Source organism: Pseudophryne corroboree, chromosome 8, assembly GCF_028390025.1.
Source record: "Pseudophryne corroboree isolate aPseCor3 chromosome 8, aPseCor3.hap2, whole genome shotgun sequence".
Taxonomy (NCBI): domain Eukaryota; kingdom Metazoa; phylum Chordata; class Amphibia; order Anura; family Myobatrachidae; genus Pseudophryne; species Pseudophryne corroboree.
The window spans coordinates 36,318,292-36,345,635 of record NC_086451.1 but is presented as its reverse complement, the minus strand read 5'-3'; the positions used below and the strand labels follow the sequence as shown (position 1 = coordinate 36,345,635).

Sequence of the window (27,344 nt, the reverse complement as noted above, 5' to 3'; positions counted from 1 at the left end):
TTTTGCCATCAGGTATCTTAATTGCTGCCCAGGGCGCCACCCCCTGCGCCCTGCACTCTACAGTGACCGGAGTGTGTGGGTGTGCTTCGGGAGCAATGGCGCACAGCTGCAGTGCTGTGCGCTACCTTTAGTGAAGACAGGAGTCTTCTGCCGCCGATTTCGATGTCTTCTTGCTTCTGCTGCTGCTGTACTTCTGGCTCTGCGAGGGGGACGGCGGCGCGGCTCCGGGAACGGACAATCAAGGTTAGGTTCCTGTGTTCGATCCCTCTGGAGCTAATGGTGTCCAGAAGCGCAACCTAGCCACAGTTAGTAGGTTTGCTTCTCTCCCCTCATTCCCTTGTAGCAGAGAGTCTGTTGCCAGCAGAAGCTCTCTGAAAATAAAAAACCTGACAAAATACTTTCTTTTCTAGCAAGCTCAGGAGAGCCCACTAGGAGCACCCAGCTCTGGCCGGGCACAGATTCTAACTGAGGTCTGGAGGAGGGGCATAGAGGGAGGAGACAGTGCACACCAGATAGTACTGAATCTTTCTTTAGAGTGCCCAGTCTCCTGCGGAGCCCGTCTATTCCCCATGGTCCTTACGGAGTCCCCAGCATCCACTAGGACGTTAGAGAAATATATGTGTAACAAAATGGCTGACACGTAGCAAGAAAATCTAAAACAGCAGCAGTAATGAAGTGAATACCAAAACTCTGTGTCAATAATACACTAGGTATAAAAGTATTTATTTCATGAGGTACATGTGGTGCTTATCGGTCGTAGAATAATCACACTTTCCAGTTTTAGATCATTCATTTATAATACACAAATAATTGATAACAAATAATATTTGTATAACAAGTGAGTTCTGATGTCATTCCTTATAACTGATGAGGTCTGATGTCAACAAGTCTTATTAGAAGGAATAATGCAACACCTACCCAGTACTAACAAATATGAAGTAATCTTTGATTTGTATTACCTGTATAAAAGCACTTGGAATGCAGCCACAGTGACTTGTAATACCCATATGATATACAGTAGGGTGTGCATTATCCCATACAGTATATCAGTGTAGGATGTCTCATGAACAAGGCTGCAGTTTGGAAATGTAATGCAAACGGTCCTAGACTTGGATTTTAAGGCACAATTTTTGGTTGTCAACTTTGTAATCTTTGTTTTGTGAGAGATCTGCACGAGAGTTAGCAGCAACAACATCCAGCCTCATCCAGCAGGTCTACTCCTCAAAAGCCTTCAGTTCTCCAACAGTCTATGGCCGTCCAGTATGAAGGGGGACGAGATGTCCTGATTATTCAGATGCACACGTAGACCCTGCAAGTTGTGAGGTAAAAGAGTGAGCATTTTTTCAGTCTCATTTATATGGGTGAAAGCTTCAGCCGAGCTCGTGCTTCCTCATTCTAGACTGAACACTAATTCTATCACTGCTGCCAATGCCAATCTCTAATCACCCGTCAAAGTCCATTCTTCCCACTGAAACTGTGATAAGTATTTTAATGATTGCGATATTTCATAGCCACACTGTGTAACGGACAGTTATGGCGGATATGTTCTAAGCACAGGCTACTTTAAATGATTGCTTCTACCTATAACAGCCAGGTTTGCAGAATGTCACTGATACAATAGAGCAGACCGACGCTTCCCAAATGCTGACTCCGTCTATACATTCATGCCTCATGGGAGGGGTTTATAGAGCAAATATGGGAGACGTCTCCATTCAAGGTCCATTAAGGCAGAAATTCTTTATTTGTAGGAGGAAATGATAAACCTATTTAATAATAGACTTGAAAAAGTTCCCTAATGCTGAAACCCGTTTTATTTATTCAAATTCTCCCAGTAACATGGGCCTGTGTGGAAGGACCTGTAGACCAGAGGGTGTGCACCAGAGGTCCTGGCTGGGACCCTGCTCTATTCCACAGATGGTGGCATTTCAGGGGGTGGTCTTCAGGTTGCCGACTGTCGGGATCCCGGCGCACAGTATACCGGCGCCAGCATACCGACAGTTTATCTCCCTCGTGGGGGTCCACGACCCCCCCTGGAGGGAGAATAAATAGCGTAGCGCGCCACCTTGCCCGCAGCATGGCAAGCCCGCAAGGGGCTCATTTGCGCTCGCCACACTGTCGGTATGCCGGCGGTCAGGCTTCCGGCCGCCGGCATACCATACCACACCCATCTCAGCGGAGGGGAGACACGCAAAGGGTAAAATAAAGAGAAGGGAGGGGGATTTTTAATAATACACTCACACACACACTTTAAGGACCAAGGGCCGAATTTAGAGATGTACGCAAATCTATTTGCAACTAATATACAAATGTTGCTGCCATCTGGTTTTGTAGGGAGACGCCTAGTGGCAGCTTTGCAGATCCCAACGGCAATGTACAAAGACGCAACAGCCGTTGCAGATTAGGCATCTCTGAATCACTCGCCCCAAATTTAGTTAGTTGTCAATTGCTTAATACGGCTCAGGAAGCTGCATTAACTTAATGCCGCAGTCAATTAAAGTTTTAAGGTCATTTTCTGTAAAAAGATTTTTTAAAAAAAAGGGTTTAATTATGCAAGATGCGTTTTGGGGTGGGACGGGAAAAATAAGAATTTACTTACCGATAATTCTATTTCTCGTAGTCCGTAGTGGATGCTGGGGACTCCGTCAGGACCATGGGGTTTAGCGGCTCCGCAGGAGACAGGGCACAATAATAAAAGCTTTAGGATCAGGTGGTGTGCACTGGCTCCTCCCCCTATGACCCTCCTCCAAGCCTCAGTTAGGATACTGTGCCCGGACGAGCGTGCATAATAAGGAAGGATATTGAATCCCGGGTAAGACTCATACCAGCCACACCAATCACACCGTACAACCTGTGATCTGAACCCAGTTAACAGTATGATAACAACGAAGGAGCCTCTGAAAAGATGGCTCACAACAAGAATAACCCGATTTTTGTAACAATAACTATGTACAAGTATTGCAGACAATCCGCACTTGGGATGGGCGCCCAGCATCCACTACGGACTACGAGAAATAGAATTATCGGTAAGTAAATTCTTATTTTCTCTAACGTCCTAAGTGGATGCTGGGGACTCCATCAGGACCATGGGGATTATACCAAAGCTCCCAAACGGGCGGGAGAGTGCGGATGACTCTGCAGCACCGAATGAGAGAACTCCAGGTCCTCCTCAGTCAGGGTGTGCCCCTGACCAAGTAGCAGCTCGGCAAAGTTGTAAAGCCGAGACCCCTCGGGCAGCCGCCCAAGATGAGCCCACTTCCTTGTGGAATGGGCTTTTACTGATTTTGGCTGTGGCAAGCCTGCCACAGAATGTGCAAGCTGAATTGTACTACAAATCCAGCGAGCAATCGTCTGCTTAGAAGCAGGAACACCCATCTTGTTGGGTGCATACAGGCTAAACAGCGAGTCAGATTTTCTGACTCCAGTCGTCCTGGAAACATATATTTTCAGGGCCCTGACAACGTCAAGTAACTTGGAGTCCTCCAAGTCCCTAGTAGCCGCAGGTACCACAATAGGTTGGTTCATGTGAAAAACAGAAAACACCTTAAAGAGAAATTGAGGACGAGTCCTCAATTCTGCCCTGTCAGAATGAAAAATTAAGTAAGGGCTTTTATATGATAAAGCCGCCCATTCTGACACACGCCTGGCTGAAGCCAGGGCTAATAGAATCTTCACCTTCCATGTGAAATATTTTAATTCCACAGTGGTGAGTGGATCAAACCAATGTGACTTTAGGAAACTCAAAACAACATTGAGATCCCAAGGTGCCACTGGGGGCACAAAAGGAGGCTGTATATGCAGTACCCCTTTTACAAACGTCTGAACTTCAGGCACTGAAGCCAGTTCTTTCTGGAAGAAATTCGACAGGGTCGAAATTTGAACCTTAATGGACCCTAATTTTAGGCCCATAAACAGTCCTGTTTTCAGGAAATGTAGGAAAACGACCCAGTTGGAATTCCTCTGTAGGGACCTTCTTGGCCTCACACCACGCAACATATTTTCGCCAAATGCGGTGAAAATGTTTTGCGGTTACATCCTTCCTGGCTTCGACCAGGGTAGGGATGACTTCATCTGGAATGCCCTTTCAGGATCCGGCGTTCAACTGCCATGCCGTCAACGCAGCCGCGGTAAGTCTTGGAACAGACAAGGCCCCTGCTGGAGCAGGTCCTCTCTTAAAGGTAGAGGCCACGGTTCTTCCGTGAGCATCTCTTGAAGTTCCGGGTACCAAGTCCTTCTTGACCCATCCGGAACCACGAGTATCGTTCTTACTCATCTCCTTCTTATGATTCTCAGTACTTTTGGTATGAGATGCATAGGAGGGAACACATACCCTGACTGGTACACCCACAGTGTTATCAGAGCGTCCACCGCTATTGCCTGAGGGTCCCTTGACCTAGCGCAATATCTGTCTAGTCTTTTGTTCAGGCGGGACGCCATCATGTCCACCTTTGGTTTTTCCCAACGGTTTACAATCATGTGGAAGACTTCCCGCTGAAGTCCCCACTCTCCCGGGTGGAGGTTATGCCTGCTGAGGAAGTCTGCTTCCCAGTTTTCCACTCCCGGAATTAACACTGCTGAGAGTGTTATCACATGATTTTTCGCCCAGCGAAGAATCCTTGCAGTTTCTGCCATTTCCCTCCTGCTTCATGTGCCGCCCTGTCTGTTTACGTGGGCGACTGCCGTGATGTTGTCCCACTGGATCAATACCGGCTGACCTTGAAGCAGAGGTCTTGCTAAGCTTAGAGCCTTGTAAATTGCCCTTAGCTCCAGTATATTTATGTGGAGAGAAGTCTCCAGACTTGATCACACTCCCTGGAAATTTTTTCCTTGTGTGACTGCTCCCCAGCCACTCAGGCTGGCATCCGTGGTCACCAGGACCCAGTCCTGAATGTCGAATCTGCGGCCCTTTCATAGATGAGCACTCTGCAGCCACCGCAGAAGAAAACACCCTTGTCCTTGGAGACAGGGTTATCCGCTGATGCATCTGAAGATGCGATCCGGACCATTTTCCCAGCAGATTCCACTGAAAGGTTCTTGCGTGAAATCTACCGAATGGGATCGCTTTGTAAGAAACCACCATTTTTCACAGGACCCTTGTGCAATGATGCACTGATACTTTTCCTGGTTTTAGGAGGTTCCTGACTAGCTCGGATAACTCCCTGGCCTTCTTCTCCGGGAGAAAACATCCTTTTCTGGACTGTGTCCAGAATCATTCCTAGGAACATTAGACGTGTCGTCGGAAAAAGCTGCGATTTTGGAATATTTAGAATCCACTCGTGCTGTCGTAGAACTACTTGAGATAGTGCTACTCCGACCGCCAACTGTTCTCTGGACCTCGCCCTTATCAGGAAAGCATCCATATTTCTTTTAGGAAGAATCATCATTTCGGCCATTACCATGGTAAAGACCCGGGGTGCCGTGGACAATCCAAACGGCAGCGTCTGAACTGATAGTGACAGTTCTGTACCACGAACCTGAGATACCCTTGGTGAGAAGGGCAAAATTTGGACATGTAGGTAAGCGTCCCTGATATCCAGTGACACCATATCGTCCTGGTTCGCTATCACTGCTCTGAGTGACTCCATCTTGATTTGAACCCTTGTATGTAATTGTTCAAATCTTTTAGATCTCACCGAGCCGTTTGGCTTCAGTACCACAATATAGTGTGGAATAATACCCCTTCCCTTGTTGTAGGAGGGGTACTTTGATTATCACCTGCTGGGAATACAGCCTGTGAATTTTTTCCCAATACTGCCTCCCTGTCGGAGGGAGACGTTGGTAAAGCAGACTTCAGGAACTTGTGAGGGGAAGACGTCTCGAATTTCCAATGTACACCTGGGATACTACGTGTAGGATCCAGGAGTCCACTTGCGAGTGAGCCCACTGCGTGCTGAAACTCTTGAGATGACCCCCCACCGCACCTGAGTCCGCTTGTATGGCCCCAGCGTCATGCTGCGGACTTGGCAGAAGCTGTGGAGGACTTCTGTTCCTGGGAATGGGCTGCCTGCTGCAGTCTTCTTCCCTTTCCTCTAACCCTGGGCAGATATGACTGGCCTTTTGCCCGCCTGCCTTTATGGGTACGAAAGGACTGAGACTGAAAAGACTGTGTCCTTTTCTGCTGAGATGTGACTTGGGGTAACAAAAGTGGATTTTCCAGCTGTTGCCATGGCCACCAGGTCCGATGGACCGCCCCTTTATACGGCAATACTTCCATGTGCCGTCTGGAATCTGCATCACCTGACCACTGTCGTGTCTATAAACATCGTCTGGCAGATATGGACATCACATCTACTCTTGATGCCAGAATGCAAATATCCCTCTGCGCATCTCGCATATATAGAAATGCATCCTTAAAATGCTCTATAGTCAATAAAATATTGTTCCTGTCAAGGGTATCAATATTTTCAGTCAGGAAATCCGACCAAGCCCCCCCAGCGCTGCACATCCAGGCTGAGGCGATTGCTGGTCGTAGTATAACACCAGTATGTGTGTATATACTTTTTAGGATATTTTTCAGCTTCCAATCAGCTGGCTCCTTGAGGGCGGCCGTATCTGGAGACGGTAACGCCACTTGTTTTTATAAGCGTGTGAGCGCCTTATCCACCCTAAGGTGTGTTTCCCAACTCGCCCTCACTTCTGGCGGGAAAGGGTATACCTCCAATAATTTTCTATCGGAGGAAACCCACGTATCATCACACACTTTAATTTATCTGATTCAGGAAAAACTACAAGTAGATTATTCCCACCCTACATAATACCCTTATTTGTGGTACTTGTAGTATCAGAAATATGTAACACCTCCTTCATTGCCCTTAACATGTAACGTGTGGCCCTAAAGGAAAATACGTTTGTTTTTTCACCGTCGACACTGAAGGCAGTGTTCGTGTCTGTGTCTGTGTCGACCAACTGAGGTAAATGGGCGTTTTTACAAGCCCCTGACGGTGTCTGAGACGCCTGGACAGGTACTAATTTGTTTGCCGGCCGTCTCATGTCGTCAACCGACCTTGCATCGTGTTGACATTATCACGTAATTCCTAAATAAGCCATCCATTCCGGTGTCGACTCCCTAGAGAGTGACATCACCAATACAGGCAATTTGCTCCGCCTCCTCACCAACATCGTCCTCCTACATGTCGACACACACGTACCGACACACAGGGAATGCTCTGATAGAGGACAGGACCCCACTAGCCCTTTGGGGAGACAGAGGGAGAGTTTGCCAGCACACACCAAAAACGCTATAATTATACAGGGACAACCCCTTATACAAGTGTTTTCCCTTATAGCATTTTCACATATGTAATCATATCGCCAAATAAGTGCCCCCCCTGTCTGTTTTAACCCTGTTTCTGTAGTGCAGTGCAGGGGAGAGCCTGGGAGCCTTCCTCACAGCAGAGCTGAGCAGGAAAATGGCGCCGTGTGCTGAGGAGAATAGGCCCCGCCCCCTAAAACGGCGGGCTCTTCTCCCGGAGTTTGTGAGATCTGGCAGGGGTTAAATACATCCATATAGCCTCAAGGGCTATATGTGATGTATTTTAGCCATAAAAAAGGTATAATACATTGCTGCCCAGGGCGCCCCCCCCAGCGCCCTGCACCCTCAGTGACCGCTGGTATGAAGTGTGCTGACAACAATGGCGCACAGCTGCAGTGCTGTGCGCTACCTTATGAAGACTGAAAGTCTTCTGCCGCCTGTTTCTGGACCTCTGGACCTCTTCAACTTCGGCATCTGCAAGGGGGGTCGGCGGCACGGCTCCGGGACGAACCCCAGGGTGAGACCTGTGTTCCGACTCCCTCTGGAGCTAATGGTGTCCAGTAGCCTAAGAAGCAAATCCATCCTGCACGCAGGTGAGTTTACTTCTCTCCCCTAAGTGCCTCGTAGCAGTGAGCCTGTTGCCAGCAGGACTCACTGAAAATAAAAAACCTAACTTAAACTTTTATTCTAAGCAGCTCAGGAGAGCCACCTAGATTGTACCCTTCTCGGCCGGGCACAAAAATCTAACTGAGGCTTGGAGGAGGGTCATAGGGGGAGGAGCCAGTGCACACCACCTGATCCTAAAGCTTTTATTATTGTGCCCTGTCTCCTGCGGAGCCGCTAAACCCCATGGTCCTGACGGAGTCCCCAGCATCCACTTAGGACGTTAGAGAAATAAGTTTAAACTTGCAGATGGGAGTTCTTTTCTTCCCCAAAAATGTCTAAACTTCCTTAAAAACAATTTATAGTTGTTTATCTATACCCCAAAATAATCTAGAGGCTTTAATTTGATGAAATACACTTACTATTATTTTTCCAGTGTTTAAAAAAAAAAACTAAGGAAAAAAAAAATCGGATTGGCGCTTTTTAAGAACCTCAAATACTTTGCTTATGGCTACCTACAGCCTTCTATACTGTTACCCTGTGTTATTTTACACTTTTTGGGGGTTTAGGCTGATTTCTCCACTTTGTCATGCACTTCCAGCCAGGTCGCACCACACAGAATTGGCGTGAATAGGCTTTTATAATAGAATTGCGCAATTTACGGGAATGCGTTTGATGAAAATAACCCGCGAAATGCGTGGTAATGTAACTCAACTTGCACAGATGGAAGAGGATGCTAATTAAATGCGGTCCTAAAACCCTTTAATCCCTCCTTTTCATGTTAAAGCCCACATCACACCACTCCTATGGGAGCCAATAGTTTTAGTGATCAATGGGAGGAGGCGGAAAGGTGAGTGATGGTCTGCATCAGAATTTCCGTCACTGCCCTATATAACACAAGATCCCCAATTATGTGAACTAACCAACTCTACTCTTATAATTTACAAACATGATAAAACCATGGAGTGTGCAAAATTGGGAAAAAAGATACTGGGGGTCCCCTTGTCCAGCAGGATAAAAGTAGCCAGTGCTGATAACGCATCAGTGATGGAATGATTATCTGTCACATAAAGCAATATACAACAGGAGACAATACTCACCTCTCCAAAATATGAGATTAATGGGGAAATCTCACACACAGCCGGCGGGTCTGTCGTCTCTGGAGCACTACAAATAGCAAGTAACAGAGACACAATGATCAGACGGGCATCTAACATGTGACACGCACTGTGGCATCTGCAGACAGGCTCCATTACCCTACGCGTTTCATTGCATACTAACCTAGAGTTGTCGGCTATCTCACGGCCGCTAGCATCTGTGAACTTGGCACCGGCTCTCAGCGCCCATCGATAGTGCTGCCACAGGAGTGCACGTCTCGCTGTAGTCGGAGTGTCTTTCTCGGCTGTCTCCGCGTTTTTCAAGGGGGAGAACTCTTCCTCCCGCGCAACTTCGAATGCCACAAAGTTTCTGAGACACAAGAGAGAAAGGTCTCGTTTTATTCACAATAAGAGCGGGACCGCTCAGTAATGAGAGAGCAGTTTATATATAGGGAAGCAAAATACAAATATTAAAAACCGTGCAAGTACATCAAATATTATATGGATGATTCAAAGTAAAAAACAACAACAACAACAAAAACAGTAATTTATTGTATTAAGAACCATGCATATATACCTGCATAGATACTGAAATCATAACACTCTTAAATACACTATTGCAATATAACAGTCTCAATGGATAGCACAGCAAGCTTAAATCATTTGCCTATCTAAGGCTCCCTGTTGGACTATTTTGCACAAGCGAAGTCTAAGGGAGACTCCGGACGAACTTATAGGTTTTTTTTTTAAGGCACCATACGTTTACAAGGCAAAACCAACCTCCATTACATCAGTCCCTTAGTGGTTAACTGAAAAATCAGCAGCAGAGATTAATAGGTGTTAGTGGTTGGCCTGCTAAAAAGTCTCCTTTAGTTTCATCCCGTTGTTAATAAGCCGGCAATTATCAGTGTTTAGCAGTGTCCAAATCGTGCAAAGCCAAGACAGATAACACAATAGGTTAAATAATTTCTCCTGGGGCCACAATTAGGTCATAGTGACTGGGAACTTTATGCCCAAAGTAATTATGTGCCGGATGAGAAAATTCTTTGTCCGGACTTGTTGTCCCATGATATATGTCACTAGAACATACTCACTAATCGCTGTATCCTTTAGGCAGCTGAATGCACTTTCAGTGTTATAAGGACAGCATAGCTATTCAGACTTAGGGGGACATGTACTAAGCAGTGATAAAAGTCGAGAAGTACCAGTAACTGCAAAATATCTACTGTATTGTAACATATGCCGTCTTGAATGGGGTATAACTGCCTTTGCAAGCTGTCCCGCTTAGTAAATATGTATACATAATTAAAAATAAAAATCAGAATTAGTGGCTTTTTTTATTATTATTGTAATAAATTGGCTATCATCAAATGAGGGTTTATACCCAAACACTACAAATAATAAAATTAAAGGGGGGGGGGGGGGGGGGTAGTTACTGTTGTGCCTAGGGGCGCCTTCATCCCTAAATCTGTCCCTGCCTGGGTCCCGCTAAGATGAGCGCTCTGTTCAGGCTGCATGTAGCGCGGATCGGCTGAAACAAAGTCCCAGTTTTAAGTATAGATATGGGAGGCGTCCTTAACGCGTTTCATCACGATCACGTGACTTTTTCAAAAGGTATGGGGAAAAAAGGTACCTTTTAATAAAGTCACGTGATCGTGATGAAATGCGTTGGTTCTGTTTCAATATACTATCTATTGAGTTATATTGCAATATTGTATTTAAGAGTGTTATGATATCAGTATCTAGGTATATATGCATGGTTTTTAATAAAATTAAAACATTTTTTTTACTTTAAACCATCGGTATAATATCTGATCCACTTGCGCGGTTTTTAACACCGGTCATTTCTGCTGACTCCCCAGCATGGACAAAGACCAGACTGTTTGATGCTCAGACTGAAGGGCTGGTGCTGTCCACGTGTGTCCAGCCTTACAGTCACGTGAAAGAGAGCGTCACTCACTTGGTGAACTGAAAGACGTCAAAGACAAACTTTTCTAATTTTATCCCATTTGGTCGCTCCGGTTTCACCAAGTTTCCTTGTTCGTCCACATATGGAACTTTCTTTATGGCTACATGGTATCGAAGGCGTGGCTCGAAAATCCTGGTGGGGGAGAAAGAAACATTCTTATTGGAGCATACCAGCTGGTGGTGTCCTGTGAAATATTTTATCTACCATAGCACACAATGGCTTGATTCTGAGTTGGGCAGATCTTGAGCGCATTTTTGCTTTGTGTCAGTCTCATTTAGACAGAACTTAGCCAGGATCTGTCTTTCCGTGAAACTGGGTGTTTAGTAGCAGGAAACGGGCGGCCGCAATACGAGCGTAAGGAACCGACCCTAACTTGTGAGCGTGTATCTGATGCTTCGTGCGAGTTGCGTGTATAGTAAAGGGAAGTTATTACTGACGGACCTGTCTTGGCATGGGACTGATGCAAGTGCCTATATTATGACGGTTGTGGCGACCGGAGTAAAATCCGTTGGTGGCTCGGCTTTCCGCTTCCACACTCACGAGCCCCCACATAACTGTACGGATCCTCACATTAGCATAAGATAGCAAATCAGGTTTCCACGGTTGCCTGCAATTACACCCGGCATGCCTGCGACGCACAGTCAGCACCAGTGACAGCATCCAAAGCCCTTTAGTTGTGGTGTCAGGGTACATATTCCAGTAACAATGCCACGTGACACGTATACAGCTACAGGGGAGCTTTGGCTGGTAGTCCAGTGGATCACTGACCTGGCCACGTTCTTCAGGAAGTCTAGGGTGAAGAAGTGATTGCAGATACTGCCGGCATTGTACATCAGGCTGCCATCAGGGTTACGTTTCTCTGCTGTGTCCGGGCTAATCTCACTATATTCCACCACCTGGTAGATACCATCTACTTGGCACACCACCCCAACAGGCTCGGCCGGGTATGCCTTCTCCACCACCTGGATAACCAGAAGAAATACAGCGTAAGTGGTATGCCAGAGAGACGCTGCCAACTACCGTACGGGTTGGCTATTGCAATGTGTATTAAAAGGAATCTAAAAAATGTAAATGGCTAAAGAGAGATTGTGTGGCTCAGGAACGTTGTCTTACCAAGCAGCCGCAAGGTCAGAAGTACGGGGTTGCCGTAAACCTAAGCTTACCATACTGTCCCTTTAAACCAGGATAATGATGAATTACACAGGTTCTGTGGCTGGCTGACTTCAAGCTGCATTTCATCTGGTTTTAATCAGCCACAGAACCTGTGTAATTCTTGAGCGTCCCAGTTTAAAGGGATGGTATGGTCAGCTCACATAAACCCACAGTAAAAGTACACACAATGGTGGTCATTCAGAGTTGATCGCTCGCTAGCAATTTTTAGCAGCCGTGCAAACGCTATGCCGCCTCCCACTGGGAGTGTATTTTAGCTTAGCAGAAGTGCGAACTAAAGGATGGCAGAGCGGCTACAAAATAATTTTGTGCAGTTTCAGAGTAGCTCAAAACCTACTCAGCGCTTGCGATCACTTCAGACCATTCAGTTCCTGATTTGACGTCACAAACCCGCCCAGCGTCCGCCCAGCCACGCCTGCGTTTTTCCTGGCACACCTGCGTTTTTTCGAACACTCCCTGAAAACGGTCAGTTGACACCCAGAAATGCCCTCTTCCTGTCAATCACTCTGCGGCTGCCTGTGCGACTGAAAAGCTTCGCTAGACCCTGTGTAAAACGACATCGTTCGTTGTAATAGTACGCCGCATGCGCAGAAGTGCCGTTTTTTTTGCCTTATCGCTGCACAGCGAACGAATGCAGCTAGCGACCAACTCGGAATGACCACCAATATGTCTTGGATAATCACCAAAGGGCACAATATAATAAGCCATCCTAGACTTCTGTCACGGCTTGACAAAGAGCCCAGGATGGCTCAAAACACACCAGAACGACCACTGCGGATGCAGTAACTTTCTATTCGGATTATGTATCCCTTCTGGTTTTGCCTTGGATCATCCTTAAAATAGGATTTTAATACCTACCGGTAAATCCTTCTCTCTTAGTCCGTAGAGGATGCTGGGGTCACATCAAGAACCATGGGGTATAGACGGGATCCACAGGAGACATGGGCACTTTAAGACTTTCAAAGGGGTGTGAACTGGCTCCTCCCTCTATGCCCCTCCTCCAGACTCCAGTTATAGGAACTGTGCCCAGGGAGATGGACATTTCGAGGAAAAGGATTTATTGTTAAACTAAGGTGAGATTCATACCAGCTGTACAACATGGCATTTAACACAAGTCAACGGCATGAATAATATCAGCAACAGGCTGACTATAAACGTAACACAACATGTGTGTAATCACAACTAATAACTGCAGATACAGCCCGCACTGGGACGGGCGCCCAGCATCCTCTACGGACTAAGAGAAAAGGATTTACCGGTAGGTATTAAAATCTTATTTTCTCATACGTCCTAGAGGATGCTGGGGTCACATCAAGAACCATGGGGTTTATATCAAAGCTCTAGAACGGGCGGGAGAGTGCGGATGACTCTGCAGCACCGATTGACCAAACATGAGGTCCTCATTAGCCAGGGTATCAAACTTGTAGAACTTCGCAAAGGTGTTTGAACCCGACCAAGTAGCTGCTCGGCAAAGTTGTAATGCCGAGACCCCCAGGGCAGCCGCCCAGGACGAGCCCACCTTCCTGGTAGAATGGGCCTTCACCGATTTCGGTAACGGCAATCCAGTCGTAGAATGAGCCTGCTGAATCGTATGACAGATCCAGCGCGCAATAGTCTGCTTGGAAGCAGGAGCCCCAATTTTATTGTGAGCATACAGGACAAACAGAGCCTCTGTTTTACTAAACTGAGCCGTTCTGGCGACATAAATTTTCTAAGCTCTTACTACATCGAGAAGCTTCGATTCCAGCAAGGCGTCAGTAGCCACTGGCACCACAATAGGTTGGTTCAAGTGGAACGATGAAACCAATTTCGGCAGAAATTGCTGACGAGTCCTCAACTCTGCTCTATCTTCATGGAAGATCAAATAAGGGATCTTGTGAGACAAGGCCGCCAATTCAGACACCTGCCTTGCGGATGCCAAGGCCAACAGCATGACCACTTTCCAAGTAAGGAATTTCAACTCTACCTCCTGCAAAGGTTCAAACCAATGAGATTGAAGGAACTGCAACACCACGTTAAGATCCCATGGTGCCACAGGGGGCACAAAGGGAGGTTGGATGTGCAATACGCCTTTCACGAAGGTCTGAACTTCTGGAAGGGAGGCCAATTGTTTCAATCTGGAACAATGAGGATCGCTTGAACCTTTGGTCTTCTTATGATCTTTATCACTTTTGGAATGAGTGGAAGCGGAGGAAACATGTACACCGACTGAAACACCCACGGTATCACAAGGGCGTCCGCTGCTATTGCTTGAGGGTCTCTCGACCTGGAACAATATCTCTTAAGTTTCTTGTTCAGGCGAGACGACATCATGTCTATTTTAGGAATTCCCCAAAGACTTGTTACTTCTGCAAAGACCTCTTGATGAAGACCCCACTCTCCTGGATGGAGATCGTGCCTGCTGAGGAAGTCTGCTTCCCAGTTGTCCACTCCTGGAATGAAGATCGCTGATAGAGCGCTTGTATGCCTTTCCCGCCCAACGGAGCACCTTTGTGGCCTCTGCCATTGCTGCTCTGCTCTTTGTTCCACCCTAGCGGTTTATGTACGCTACTGCTGTTATGTTGTCCGACTGAATCAAGACGGGCCAATTGCAAAGAAGATGTTCCGCTTGCAGAAGGCCGTTGTGAATGGCCCTTAACTCCAGAACGTTTATGTGTAGACACATTTCCTGGCTTGACCATTTTCCATGGAAGCTTTCCCCCTGCGTGACTGCTTCCCAGCCTCGGAGACTCGCATCTGTGGTCACTACCAGTCCTCGACCCCGAACCTGCGTCCCTCTAGGAGGTGAGAGCTGTGCAGCCACCACAGGAGTGAGATTCTGGTCTTGGAGGACAGGGTTATCCTTCGGTGCATGGGCAGATGGGACCCGGACCACTTGTCCAATAGGTCCCACTGAAACACTCTGGAATGGAATCTGCCAAACTGAATGGCCTCGTAGGCCGTCACCATCTTCCCCAGCAACCGAGTGCATTGATGGATCGATACTCTTGCTGGTTGCAGAATTTGTTTGACCAGGTTCTGAATTTCCAGAGCCTTTTCCACCGGAATAAAAACTCTGTAATTCTGTGTCCAGAATAATTCCCAAAAACGACAGCCGTCTCGTCGGAACCAACTGCGATTTTGGCAAGTTTCGGAGCCAACCATGTTGCTGCAGAATTGTCAGGGAGAGCGTAATGTTTTGCAGTAATTGGTCCCTGGATCTCGCCTTTTTCAGGAGATCGTCCAAGTACGGGATAATTGTGACTCCTTGTTTGCACAGGAGAACCATCATTTCGGCCATTACTTTGGTGAAAGCCCTCAGAGCCGTGGACAGACCAAACGGCAACGTCTGAAATTGGTAATGACAATCCTGAACTGCAAACCACAGGTAAGCCTGATGTGGAGGATAAATGGGAACACGTAAGTAGGCATCCTTTATGTCTACCGACACCATAAAATCCCCCTCCTCCAGACTGGAGATCACAGCCCGGAGAGATTCCATCTTGAATTTGAATTTTCTCAGGTAGAAATTGAGGGATTTGAGGTTCAGGATTGGTCTGACTGAGCCGTCTGGCTTCGGGACCACGAACAGGCTCGAATAAAAGCCTTTCTCCCTGTTGCGACGGGGGAACCATGACAATGACTTGATTGTGACACAATTTTTGTATTGCGGCGCATACCACTTCCCTGTCTGGAAGAGAAGCTGGTAAGGCTAATTTGAAAAATCGGTGAGGGGGGGGACGTCTTGAAACTCCAGTTTGTACCCTTCGGACACTATTTCTAAAACCCATGGGTCCAGGCCCGAACGAGCCCAGAACTGACTGAAGAGCCTGAGACGTGCCCACACCGGTGCGGACTCCCGCAGAGGAGCCCCAGCGTCATGCGGTGGACTTGGCAGAAGCCGGGAAGGACTTCTGCTCCTGGGAACCGGCCACGGCCAGTGATCGTTTACCTTTTCCCTTTCCTCTAGTAGCAAGGAAGGAAGAACCTCGGCCCATTCTGTATTCATTGGGCCGAAAGGACTGCATCTGATAGTGGTGTGCTTTCTTTTGTGGTGCAGGCACATAAGGTAAAAATGATGACTTGCCCGCGGTAGCCGTAGATACCAAATCAGCGAGGCCATCACCAAACAACACACCACCTTTATATGGTAGAGACTCCATAGCTTTCTTAGAGTCAGCATCAGCATTCCATTGATGAATCCACAATGCTCTCCTAGCTGAGACTGCCATGGCATTGGCCCGTGATCCCAAGAGGCCAATATCTCTCGCAGCTTCCTTTAGGTAGACTGCAGCGTCCCTGATATGACCTAGTGTCAAAAGAATGCTATCCCTATCCAGGGTATCTATTTCAGATGACATGTTATCTGCCCATTTTTCGATCGCACTGCTCACCCACGCAGATGCAATGGCTGGTCTGAGTAGTGTACACGTGGTGACATAAATGGATTTCAATGTATTTTGCCATCTACGATCCGCAGGATTCTTTAGGGCTGCCGTGTCAGGGGCCGGAAGAGCCACCTTTTTGGACAGCCGTGACAGAGCTTTGTCCACAATGGGGGGTGACTCCCATTTTTCCCTATCCCCAGAGGGAAACGGATACGCCACTGGAATCCTTTTGGGAATCTGAAACTTTTTGTCAGGGCTTTCCTAAACCTTTTCACAAAGCGCGTTCAGTTCATGAGAGGGAGGAAACGTTACCTCAGGTTTCTTCCCTTTATACATACAGACCCTAGTATCAGGAACAGTAGGGTCCTCAGTGATATGTAATACATCTTTTATAGCCACAATCATGTACTGAATGCTCTTTGCCAGTTTTGGATCTAATCTGGCATCACTATAGTCGACACTTGAGTCAGTGTCCGTGTCGGTATCCGTGTCTGCCAGCTGGGCAAATGAACGTTTTTGTGACCCCGAGGGGGTCTGGACTTGAAACAACACATCCTCTACGGATTTCTCCAAGCCTGGTTCTGAGACTCAGATTTATCCAATCTTTTATTAATCAGAGCCACATTTGCATTTAAAGCACTCAAAACATTCACCCAATCAGGTGTCGGCAGTGCCGACAGGGTCACTCCCACAGCCGTTTGTGTCCCTAACATAGTCTCCTCCTGGGAAGAGCACTCTGCCTCAGACATGCCGACACACGTGCACCCACCACACGCAGATACACTGGGCCTATAGAGGACAGACCCACAGTAAAGCCTGTCAGAGAGACACAGAGGGAGATATTGCCAGCTCACACCACAGCGCCTAATCCCGGTCTGAAAACACTACAGACAATGTCCCAGACCTGCATCGCTTTTGTAAGTTAATATAATGCACCAAAATCGCTGTGCACCCCCGTTTTGCACCCTGTTACTTGTACAGCAGTACGAGGAAGGACCAGCGTCTCTGCAGCCTTGTGTAGAGAAAATGGCGCTAGGCTGTGTGCTGTGAGGGCTAAGCCCCGCCCCCGTACTGGCACGCTTCAGACCCACTCTTTTTTAAAACTTTTTTATACTGGCAGGGGTCCGGACATTGCCCTGGCACTTAGTCTGCTCTTGCCAGTTAGTTATTTGAGGTTAGAATGCTGCCCAGGGCGCGCGCGCTCCACAACCTTCCCCCCCCCCCGCGCCCTGTAGTGCCGCTGAATGTGGGAGCATGGCGCGCAGCGCGGCCGCTGTGCTGTACCTCAAAGCCGTCACTGTAGTCTTCTGATCTTCTTCTACTCACCTGTCTTCTGGCTCTGCAAGGGGGGTGACGGCGGGCTCTGGGAACGAGCATCTAGGCATACCTAGTGTTCAGACCCTCAGGAGCTAATGGTGTCCTGTAGCCAAAGAAGCAGAGGCTTGAAACTCACAGAAGTAGGTCTTACTTCTCTCCCCTAAGTCCCACAAAGCAGGGAGACTGTTGCCAGCAGTTCTCCCTGAAAATAAAAAACCTAACAAAGTATTTTCAGAGAAACTCAGTAGAGCTCCTCAGAGTGCATCCAGTCTGCCTGGGCACAGATTCTAAACTGGAGTCCGGAGGAGGGGCATAGAGGGAGGAGCCAGTTCACACCCCTTTGAAAGTCTTAAAGTGCCCATGTCTCCTGTGGATCCCGTCTATACCCCATGGTTCTTGATGTGACCCCAGCATCCTCTAGGACGTATGAGAAATACTCTGCATGTTTTACCAGCAGTGGATCCAACCTCGTCAGCCAGGTAAGATCCTTCTCAACTTGTGGAACTTTTGATACTGTTTGTTACGACCCATCTGTTTCCCATTCACATGCACTAATTACACGGATGTCCACTTTTTCCACTGTTCATTGTTATATATTGCTGGTTACAGTGTAGAGATCCGTCTTCCCATATTTGCACTTTACTCATGCCCAGCTTGCCATCATTGCTGGGGAGGGTTCCTCTGCCTGCTAATTCTGCTAAGTGTAACCTAAAGACTTCATTCTGGGGCTTGGTAAATTCTGGCAGCATCGCATCCCTATAGAAACCTACAGGGGCTGCGGCTGCAGTCTGGATTGGAGAAAGATCTGCTGGGGTCCCTCTGTCATACAGTTAGTTAAAACTAAATATTTGCGGTCACCCCCTGAAAACTGGTGATTTTGTGGAATAAACCGCAAGTATTTAATGATAAATGGACCCCTATATCTGAGATAACGTAACACCCCTGAAAACCCTTAGTTCTTACTTAGTGACAGGTATCATGACGTTTTTGCAGCGGACAACTACAGAGGTGAACCGGATGTTAACATCTACTGACACATACGTAGCGTTCACGCTAGGCTGTTTTAGCAGGGCGCCTGCCCGATATTTTTTAAGGGCAAAATCCGCCCTGCCCTTTCTGCGGCGCCATGCTAAAACAGCCTGCTGCTTCCTGCTCTCCCAGCGTGTAAAGATGCCGTGCGCATGCACACGGCATCCATTCACGCTACGGGAGAGAGCTTGGGGGAAGCCCAGCGCCTCCGTAGGTGCTAGGCACGCCCCCAACAGTGACGCCGCCTACGGCCCCTGTAGTAACGTCTGTGGGACGCACCACCCACTTAAATGACGTTCGATGGCCACAATTTGCATGGCCGCGCCACCTTTTCCGCCGCGCGCCACACACATATGCCCCCCACAGTCCTCCTCCCTGCCCTCTACAATTTCTAAAGGGAACACTACATACGTATGATCATTGCGTGCTAAGGAAATGTAATAAGAAGTAGGGATGAAGCAAATTTGCCCTTTGGATTAAGCGGGGCCATACACCAAACCATAATCGCTCAGATTAGCCAATGAAACGATGATTGATCAGTGTACGGACATCAACGATACTATTCGTTCCCTGCCTGATAACAGTCTGGATAGTTTGGTTTGATGATCAAACCCGTCCAATCCTCCTGACCATCGTTCAGTCGTGAATGGAGATTCGCTGTAAGATGAACGATTGTGGGGCTGTTATTCCTGTCTGGGGTCATCTGCACTAAACGTCTATGGCCGGCATTAATCTGAATAAGTAATCCTGTAACCTAAATATTCTGCCAGGGTGAATCCATACCCAGATTTCCATATTACACTTACACAGAAGAGGATTCAATTCTTGTATATAGTTACAAAGATGTGTCCTGTCGGCTTAATTGAAATCGACAATCAAGTTGTATAGAAGACATTGGTAAGTGCTGTATTTCTCCGTCATCCACTAGGGAACACTGGAGCATATAGACAATGGGGTATAGATGAGTGGATAATTGGAGCCTGGTACTTTAATTTTTTTTTTTTTTCAGGAAGTGTAACTGGCTCTTCCCTCTCTATGGGGTATATTCAATTAGGGGCAGATCCATTCAGACATGCATTTGTCGGAGTGGATCCGACAACCCCTATTCAAATCTCATCTCAAAAAAAAGTCGAATTGAGATGAGGGACCCAGAGGAGTAGATGGGGGGGGGAGGGGGGCCGCGGGGAGACCAGTGGGGACAGCCGTGGGCAGACGGAGGAGATCAGCATTACAGTAGCGCTGCAGGAGGATGTCACACAGCCGCCCGACCTCACGGAAGTGTCCACCCAGCTCCAGCAAGCGTGACCTCACTTGCTGGAGCCGGGTGGACGCTGCCGGCTTTGTGACATCCTGTGCAGTAGCGCTGATTTCCCCCGTCTCCCTGCGGCTCTTCCCCGTCTCCTGCTCTGGGTCCCACATCTCAGCCCCGTCTTCCCTATCTCCTGTTCTGGGTCCCACATCTCAGCCCGACATTTTTTTATGTCGGACTGAGATGGTCGAAAAGGGGGCCAAAACCTGGCTTTCTCCAGCACTTTTTACATTTTACTTTATTTCTTTTGCTTGATCTTCACTGAAGACTTCAACAGGCAGGCTGTATGCTGCTGCAGCGCTGTCTGAAACAAACCCCCACAACACTAGTGTCCAAATATTCTTATTAGCAATCTGGGCACTGTGCAAAGTCAAAGTCCAGTGTCAGCACAGTACAATTATATGTTGTTTGTTTTCCTTCCAACAGGCATATGTGGCAACTACAACTCTGTAACACTGTCTGCCGTTGTACACAGGGCCTGATTCATGTTTATAAGTAAAGCAAAAAAACCAAACAAGTAACTGTGCCTGGAACAAACCACATTGGCATGCAACGGGAGCCAATACATTTCTCTGTTTTCTGTGCAGGGTAAATACTGGCTGCTTTTGCGTGTAGTCCACAAATGTTAGACAGCTTTATTTTACACTGCAATTTAGATTCAATTTTAAACACACCCCACCCAAATCTAACTCTCTCTGCACATGTTACATCTGCCCCACCTGCAGTGTAACATGGTTTTACACAGTTACTTGCTTTTTTGCTTTACTTACAAACATGAATGTGGCACAGAGTATGTATATTAGTAACCAAGGGTATACAGGAGCAGTTCTCGTAACAGTAACGTGTCTGGGTATTTTTGTTTGATGATAACACAATTATTTCATTACTTTATGCAGTGCTGAGAGAAGACCTGTTTAGATACACACAATGGGGGGGGGGGGGGGTCATTCCGAGCTGATCACTCGCTAGTAGTTTTTAGTAGCCGTGCAAACGCTATGCCGCCGCCCACTGGGAGTGTATTTTAGCTTAGCAGAAGTGCGAACGTTTTTGTCGCAGAGCGCCTGCAAAACTTTTTTGTGTAGTTTCAGAGTAGCTCAAAACCTGCTCAGCGCTTGCGATCACTTCAGCCTATTCAGTTCCTGTTTTGACGTCATGAACACACCCTGCGTTCGCCCAGCCACGCCTGTGTTTTTCCTGGCACGCCTGCGTTTTTCCGAACACTCCCTGAAAACGGTCAGTTGACACCCAGAAACGCCCACTTCATGCCAATCACTCTGCGGCAACCAGTGCGACTGAAATGCATCGCTAGACCCTGTGTGAAACTACATTGGCCGTTGTAATAGTACGACGAGCGTGCGCATTGCGCCGCATACGCAGAAGTGCCGTTTTTTAGCCCCATCGCTGCGCAGCGTACGAAAGCAGCTAGCGAACAACTCGGAATGACCACCAATAGTCTGTGCTACTGATGGCCATTACCCTCCCAGAAGATAGACCTTCTCTGTGCGTCTGTTTAGTCACCGCCCAGCACTTTTCCAAGACATCTCAGATGCTGAGCGTCCCATTCATAACCGCGCCTCTTTAGGGATTTTTACGCACTACATGTGGCAATGAATTAGGCTATTAGTGTCTAATTATAATTAATATATATTAATCTATATATATCTATCTATCTACATCTATATCTATAAATATTACAATACTCCACCAACCTTAGCCCCGCAGTCAGCTCCTTTGGACACACAGAACCCCACAAAGACAGGGTCAGCCATCTTCACCAGTATATTGTCCACACAGTACACGTGTATATAGGAGATGCCTCGTGCCTCCATGTCCTCCAATATATGGTTGTCAGCGAGAGCTCTATACAGTCCTCCATTGCCATCTGTAAAGAATACAAATCTTCAGCGCCAGCACATGGCTCATGGAGCTACAGAGCAATGACCATAGTTATACAGTCTGACCAATAGTCAGTTATTACAGGAACCTAGAACCGGAGTTACGCTCTTATTTCCCTGCAGGTGAGATCGGTCTACGTCATGTGCGCACATACCTGGAGCCATCGCCACTTTATTCTTGCGCTCCAAAATCGCTTTCCCGTCAAAACCAACCGCCGGCAGCATCCTCTGCTCAAACATGACTACGTCCGACCGGTCGACGCCAAAGAAGTTGTGTTCCTCGAAAAACTTCTGAGTGGGGCTCAGCGTGAACTCGCTGGTCATTATGTACCTGGAGAGAAACATAGGCAAGACAGGGCTCAGGTATGGACCGGCTATGGCGGTCATTAAGGTTCTACAAATCAGAGACCACTAGGACAACTCACCTGTTACACTGCAGCTGTCTCCCTGCACCCACTGACCTGCCAGTATCAGAGACCACTAGGACACCTTGCACCCACTGACCTGCCTGTATCAGAGACCACTAGGACACCTTGCACCCACTGACCTGCCTGTATCAGAACTCATTAGGACACCCTGCACCCACTGACCTGCCTGTATCAGAGACCACTAGGACACCCTGCTCCCACTGACCTGCCTGTATCAGAACCCACTAGGACACCCTGCACCCACTGACCTGCCTGTATCAGAGACCACTAGGACACCTTGCACCCACTGACCTGCCTATATCAGAGACCACTAGGACACCTTGCACCCACTGACCTGCCTGTATCAGAACTCACTAGGACACCCTGCACCCACTGACCTGCCTGTATCAGAGACCACTAGGACACCCTGCACCCACTGACCTGCCTGTATCAGAGACCACTAGGACCCCATGCACCCACTGACCTTCCTGTATCAGAGACCACTAGGACACCCTGCACCCACTGACCTGTCTGTATCAGAGACCACTAGGACCCCATGCACCCACTGACCTTCCTGTATCAGAGACCACTAGGACACCGTGCACCCTCTGACCTACCAGTATCAGAGACCACTAGAACACCCTGCACCCACTGACCTGCCTGTATCAGAGACCACTAGAACACTGTGCACCCACTAACCTGCCTATATCAGAGACCACTAGGACACCCTGCACCCACTGACCTGCCTGCATCAGATACCACCAGTATACCTTGCACTCACTGACCTGCCTGTATCAGATACCACTAGGACACCCTGCACCCACTGACCTGCCTATATCAGATACCACTATGACACCCTGCACCCACTGACCTGCCTATATCAGATACCACTATGACACCCTGCACCCACTAACCTGCCTACATCAGAGACCACTAGGACACCCTGCACCCACTGACCTGCCTATATCAGAGAACACTAAGACACCCTGCACCCACTGACCTGCCTATATCAGAGAACACTAAGACACCCTGCACCCACTGACCTGCCTATATCAGAGACCACTAAGACACCCTGCACCCACTGACCTGCCTGTATCAGATACCACTAGGACACCCTGCACCCACTGACCTGCCTATATCAGAGACCACTATGACACCCTGCACCCACTAACCTGCCTATATCAGAGACCACTAGGACACCCTGCACCCACTGACCTGCCTGTATTAGAGACCACTAGGACCTGTCACCTGTTACACTGCCGCTCACCATGGCACAGTGCACTTTGTACAATGCTTCTCGCCCGCCAGCTGCTGCAGCCGGAGGATCCGCTCCGCCTGGATCTGGTACAATGTTTTACCGCTGGAAAGGCCGACGCTATACATTCCCTTGGGGTACGTCACACCCAGGCGAGTACCTTGACCCCCCGCCAGCAGCAAGACAGCCACCTTGTTCTGCGAAATGACGCGGAGTCCTGGAACAGAAAATTATTGAAATTGTTGTCATTTTACTGATATTGATCATCTGTTTGCTAGATTTCGATTTAGTAAAACCTGAATAATCTATTTTCTTATCAGTGCTCATCTTGCTTATACAACCTCGCTCGTTAAGAAGTAATGGTGATTGTTTTCTTTCTTATATATTCATTGTAATAAAGTCAACGTATATACATCTTGAATAAACAGCATAGCATTTAGCCACACAATTCAGTTTCCTCTATAAAAAGCGGGATCAATGTCCGCTTGCAAACTTTATGGGGTTGATTCAATTACCTCCGCCCGGATGCCAAGTTGCCGTTGCAACCGACGGCATTGGAACTGGTCCCCCTCGCAGCCCAATCTCGCCCCAGATTAATGGATTTTTGTATAGAGCTCTATAGAGGGCAGCAAACAAACACCTGCGTATCCGGTGGCACTGTAAGCGCAGCATATAGCAGCTCATACTCGCAGGGGCGAAAACAAAACATATAATTGAATCGACCCCTAAAAATGAAGTACATTGTTGTCATCCATATTTAGTAGTTGTTCCCTTGTACTTCTATATATCCTATTCTACACTAACATGTTATTCAATGTAAAATCACAGAACACAATGACAGGAAGGAAGCATGCTGGGAGATTATAGCCGAACATCACAGATCAGCAAAGAGAACTGAACCCACATGTTTCATAGCTGTAATACGGAGTGAGGTCAGGGAAGAATAGTAACAGGAGCGCAGTTATTACACTGGATTATTACATGGACGTAATGTCGACATTGCAAATGTCGACAGACACGGTCGACAGTCAATGTCAGTATCAGGTTTGGGGCTCAAGCGCTGCAAAAAAGCATGGGCGACCTGCCAACACGCACAGTGTTGACACTGTATGACATGTCGGCATTTTGCATGTCACTATTCTGAATATGAGCCTCTCGTACCACTCCATCATATATATACAAAGATCATTGGAGTCTGGTACAATGTGTGCTTACAATATAAAGCCTGTTACAGCGTCTGTTATCTGGGGCAGAGATGGACATATCGCCGGAAGTATGGGGGGCACGCTACACGCAGGGCCATCTTCACGCACAGGCACACTGGGCAGCTGCCCAAGGCCACACAATTCTAGGGGTCTCCGAGCAGGGGCGGGTGGTGGTCACACAATCAGAAGGTGAGGCAGCATTCTCTACCTGCCTCCCACAGTGACTGGCTGTCAGCATGCTGATGAGCTATCCACCAATCAGAGTGCTGACAGCCAGTCACTGTATGGAAGCAGGTGGAGAGAGCGCTGGAGGAGAAGGTTAGGATTTTTTTTTGTTTTTTGTTACCCTGTGTGTGAGTGTGGGGTGCGCTCTGTGGATCAGGGGGTACACAATGTGGAGTATTCTGGGAGTGCTGGGTTTATCCTGTGGATCAAGGGGTACACAGTATGTGGGTTGCCCTGTGAGTGTGGAGTGCACTCTGTGGGTCAGGGGGTACAGTGAGTGGGGTGCACTCTGTCCTGGGGATCAGGGGGTACAGTGAGTGGGGTGCACTCTGTCCTGGGGATCAGGGGGTACAGTGAGTGGGGTGCACTCTGTCCTGGGGATCAGGGGGTACAGTACAGTGAGTGGGGTGTACTGTGTGCTGGGGATCACGGGTACAGTGAGTGTGGGGTACCCTGTGTGTGAGTGAGGGGTGCACTCTGTGCTGGGGATCAGGGAGTACAGTGACTCTGGGGTACCCTGTGTGTGAGTGGGGTGCACTCTGTGCTGGGGATCAGGGAGTACAGTGACTCTGGGGTACCCTGTGTGTGAGTGGGGTGCACTCTGTGCTGGGGATCAGGGAGTAGTGACTCTGGGGTACCCTGTGTGTGAGTGGGGTGCACTCTCTGCTGGGGATCAGGGAGTACAGTGACTCTGGGGTACCCTGTGTGTGAGTGGGGTGCACTCTGTGCTGGGGATCAGGGAGTACAGTGACTCTGGGGTACCCTGTGTGTGAGTGGGGGTGCACTCTGTGCTGGGGATCAGGGAGTACAGTGACTCTGGGGTACCCTGTGTGTGAGTGGGGGTGCACTCTGTGCTGGGGATCAGGGAGTACAGTGACTCTGGGGTACCCTGTGTGTGAGTGGGGGTGCAGTCTGTGCTGGGGATCAGGGGGTACAGCGAGTGAGGGGTGCACTCTGTGCTGGGGATCAGGCAGTACAGTGACTCTGGGGTACCCCGTGTGTGAGTGGGGGTGCACTCTGTGCTGGGGATCAGGGAGTAGTGACTCTGGGGTACCCTGTGTGTGAGTGGGGTGCACTCTGTGCTGGGGATCAGGGAGTAGTGACTCTGGGGTACCCTGTGTGTGAGTGGGGTGCACTCTGTGCTGGGGATCAGGGGGTACAGTGAGTGTGGGGTACCCTGTGTGTGAGTGGGGGTGCACTCTGTGCTGGGGATCAGGGAGTACAGTGACTCTGGGGTACCCTGTGTGTGAGTGGGGGTGCACTCTGTGCTGGGGATCAGGGAGTACAGTGACTCTGGGGTACCCTGTGTGTGAGTGGGGGTGCACTCTGTGCTGGGGATCAGGGAGTACAGTGACTCTGGGGTACCCCGTGTGTGAGTGGGGGTGCAGTCTGTGCTGGGGATCAGGGGGTACAGCGAGTGAGGTGTGCACTCTGTGCTGGGGATCAGGGAGTAGTGACTCTGGGGTACCCTGTGTGTGAGTGGGGTGCACTCTGTGCTGGGGATCAGGGGGTACAGTGAGTGTGGGGTACTCTGTGTGAGTGGGGTGCACTCTGTGCTGGGGATCAGGGGGTACAGTGACTGGGTGACAGTATATTATACTATAGCACAGCCTCCGGCATGACCCGTCCCGTACACAGGCACTGCTCCGGGGCTGCCGGCATGAGGCGGTGCAGGCTGAGTGTGAGGTATGTTATACAGTAACACGCAGAGCTCTCACCTTCCTCCTCCCAGGAGATCAGCTGTTCGGGGTGACTCTTCCTGGTGCTGCCCAGGAACTCTGCGGGCACCGGGCGCATCTGATCATCCAGGCGCTGCGGGGAGCTGCTCTCCCGGGCATATGCCTCCTCCGCCCGGCGGCAGTGCTCCCGGAGCTCGGCGGGATCCAGCAGCTGCAGCTCCTGCAGCAGACCGTCCCTCTCCCCGGGGCTCAGCTCCCCCAGGAACCGCAGCAGATGTCCCTGGCCGGCTTCCTGCATCCGCAGCTCCCGGCCGGGCTCCATCACCGGGACGTCACTGGCTGATTGTATCACACGGCCGGCGCTGGGACCAGGCGGGCACCTGGGCGTTACTATGGAGACCGGGGGGGAGATCGGCGCTACAAGGTTACCACGGGACCCTCCGCTCCCCGGTAACTATGGAGACGAGAAGTCCGGGTACCATATATTATAGAACAGCGGGGGCTGGTGGGCGGGGACAGGCGCGTGACTGGCCGGGGGCGGGTCCGGGGAGACAGTCACATGTTGCGC

General features: G+C 48.8%; 1 protein-coding gene across 1 annotated transcript; it reads right to left on the bottom strand.

Moving 5' to 3' along the window:
- Positions 1–689: 689 nt before the first annotated feature.
- UAP1L1 (UDP-N-acetylglucosamine pyrophosphorylase 1 like 1) lies at positions 690–27,344 on the bottom strand. The gene is made up of 9 exons (XM_063936257.1): positions 26,816–27,344; positions 23,680–23,884; positions 22,161–22,336; positions 21,820–21,992; positions 11,687–11,880; positions 10,910–11,050; positions 9,134–9,319; positions 8,953–9,019; positions 690–1,309 (listed from the first exon to the last, which is right to left on the bottom strand). The coding sequence occupies exons 1-9, from the start codon at positions 27,096–27,098 to the stop codon at positions 1,232–1,234; spliced, it is 1,503 nt and encodes a 500-aa protein (XP_063792327.1). The 5' UTR covers positions 27,099–27,344; the 3' UTR covers positions 690–1,231.

What these genes read in the sequence shown, in the direction of transcription:
- UAP1L1 (XM_063936257.1), bottom strand. Translation starts at nt 27,098, where the DNA reads ATGGAGCCCGGCCGGGAGCTGCGGATGCAGGAAGCCGGCCAGGGACAT. An exon ending in GATCTCCTGGGAGGAGGAAG is followed by an intron (nt 23,885 to 26,815) that starts GTGAGAGCTCTG and finishes TTTCTGTTCCAG; the next exon opens with GACTCCGCGTCATTTCGCAG. An exon ending in GAGATAGCCGACAACTCTAG is followed by an intron (nt 9,020 to 9,133) that starts GTTAGTATGCAA and finishes TGCTATTTGTAG; the next exon opens with TGCTCCAGAGACGACAGACC.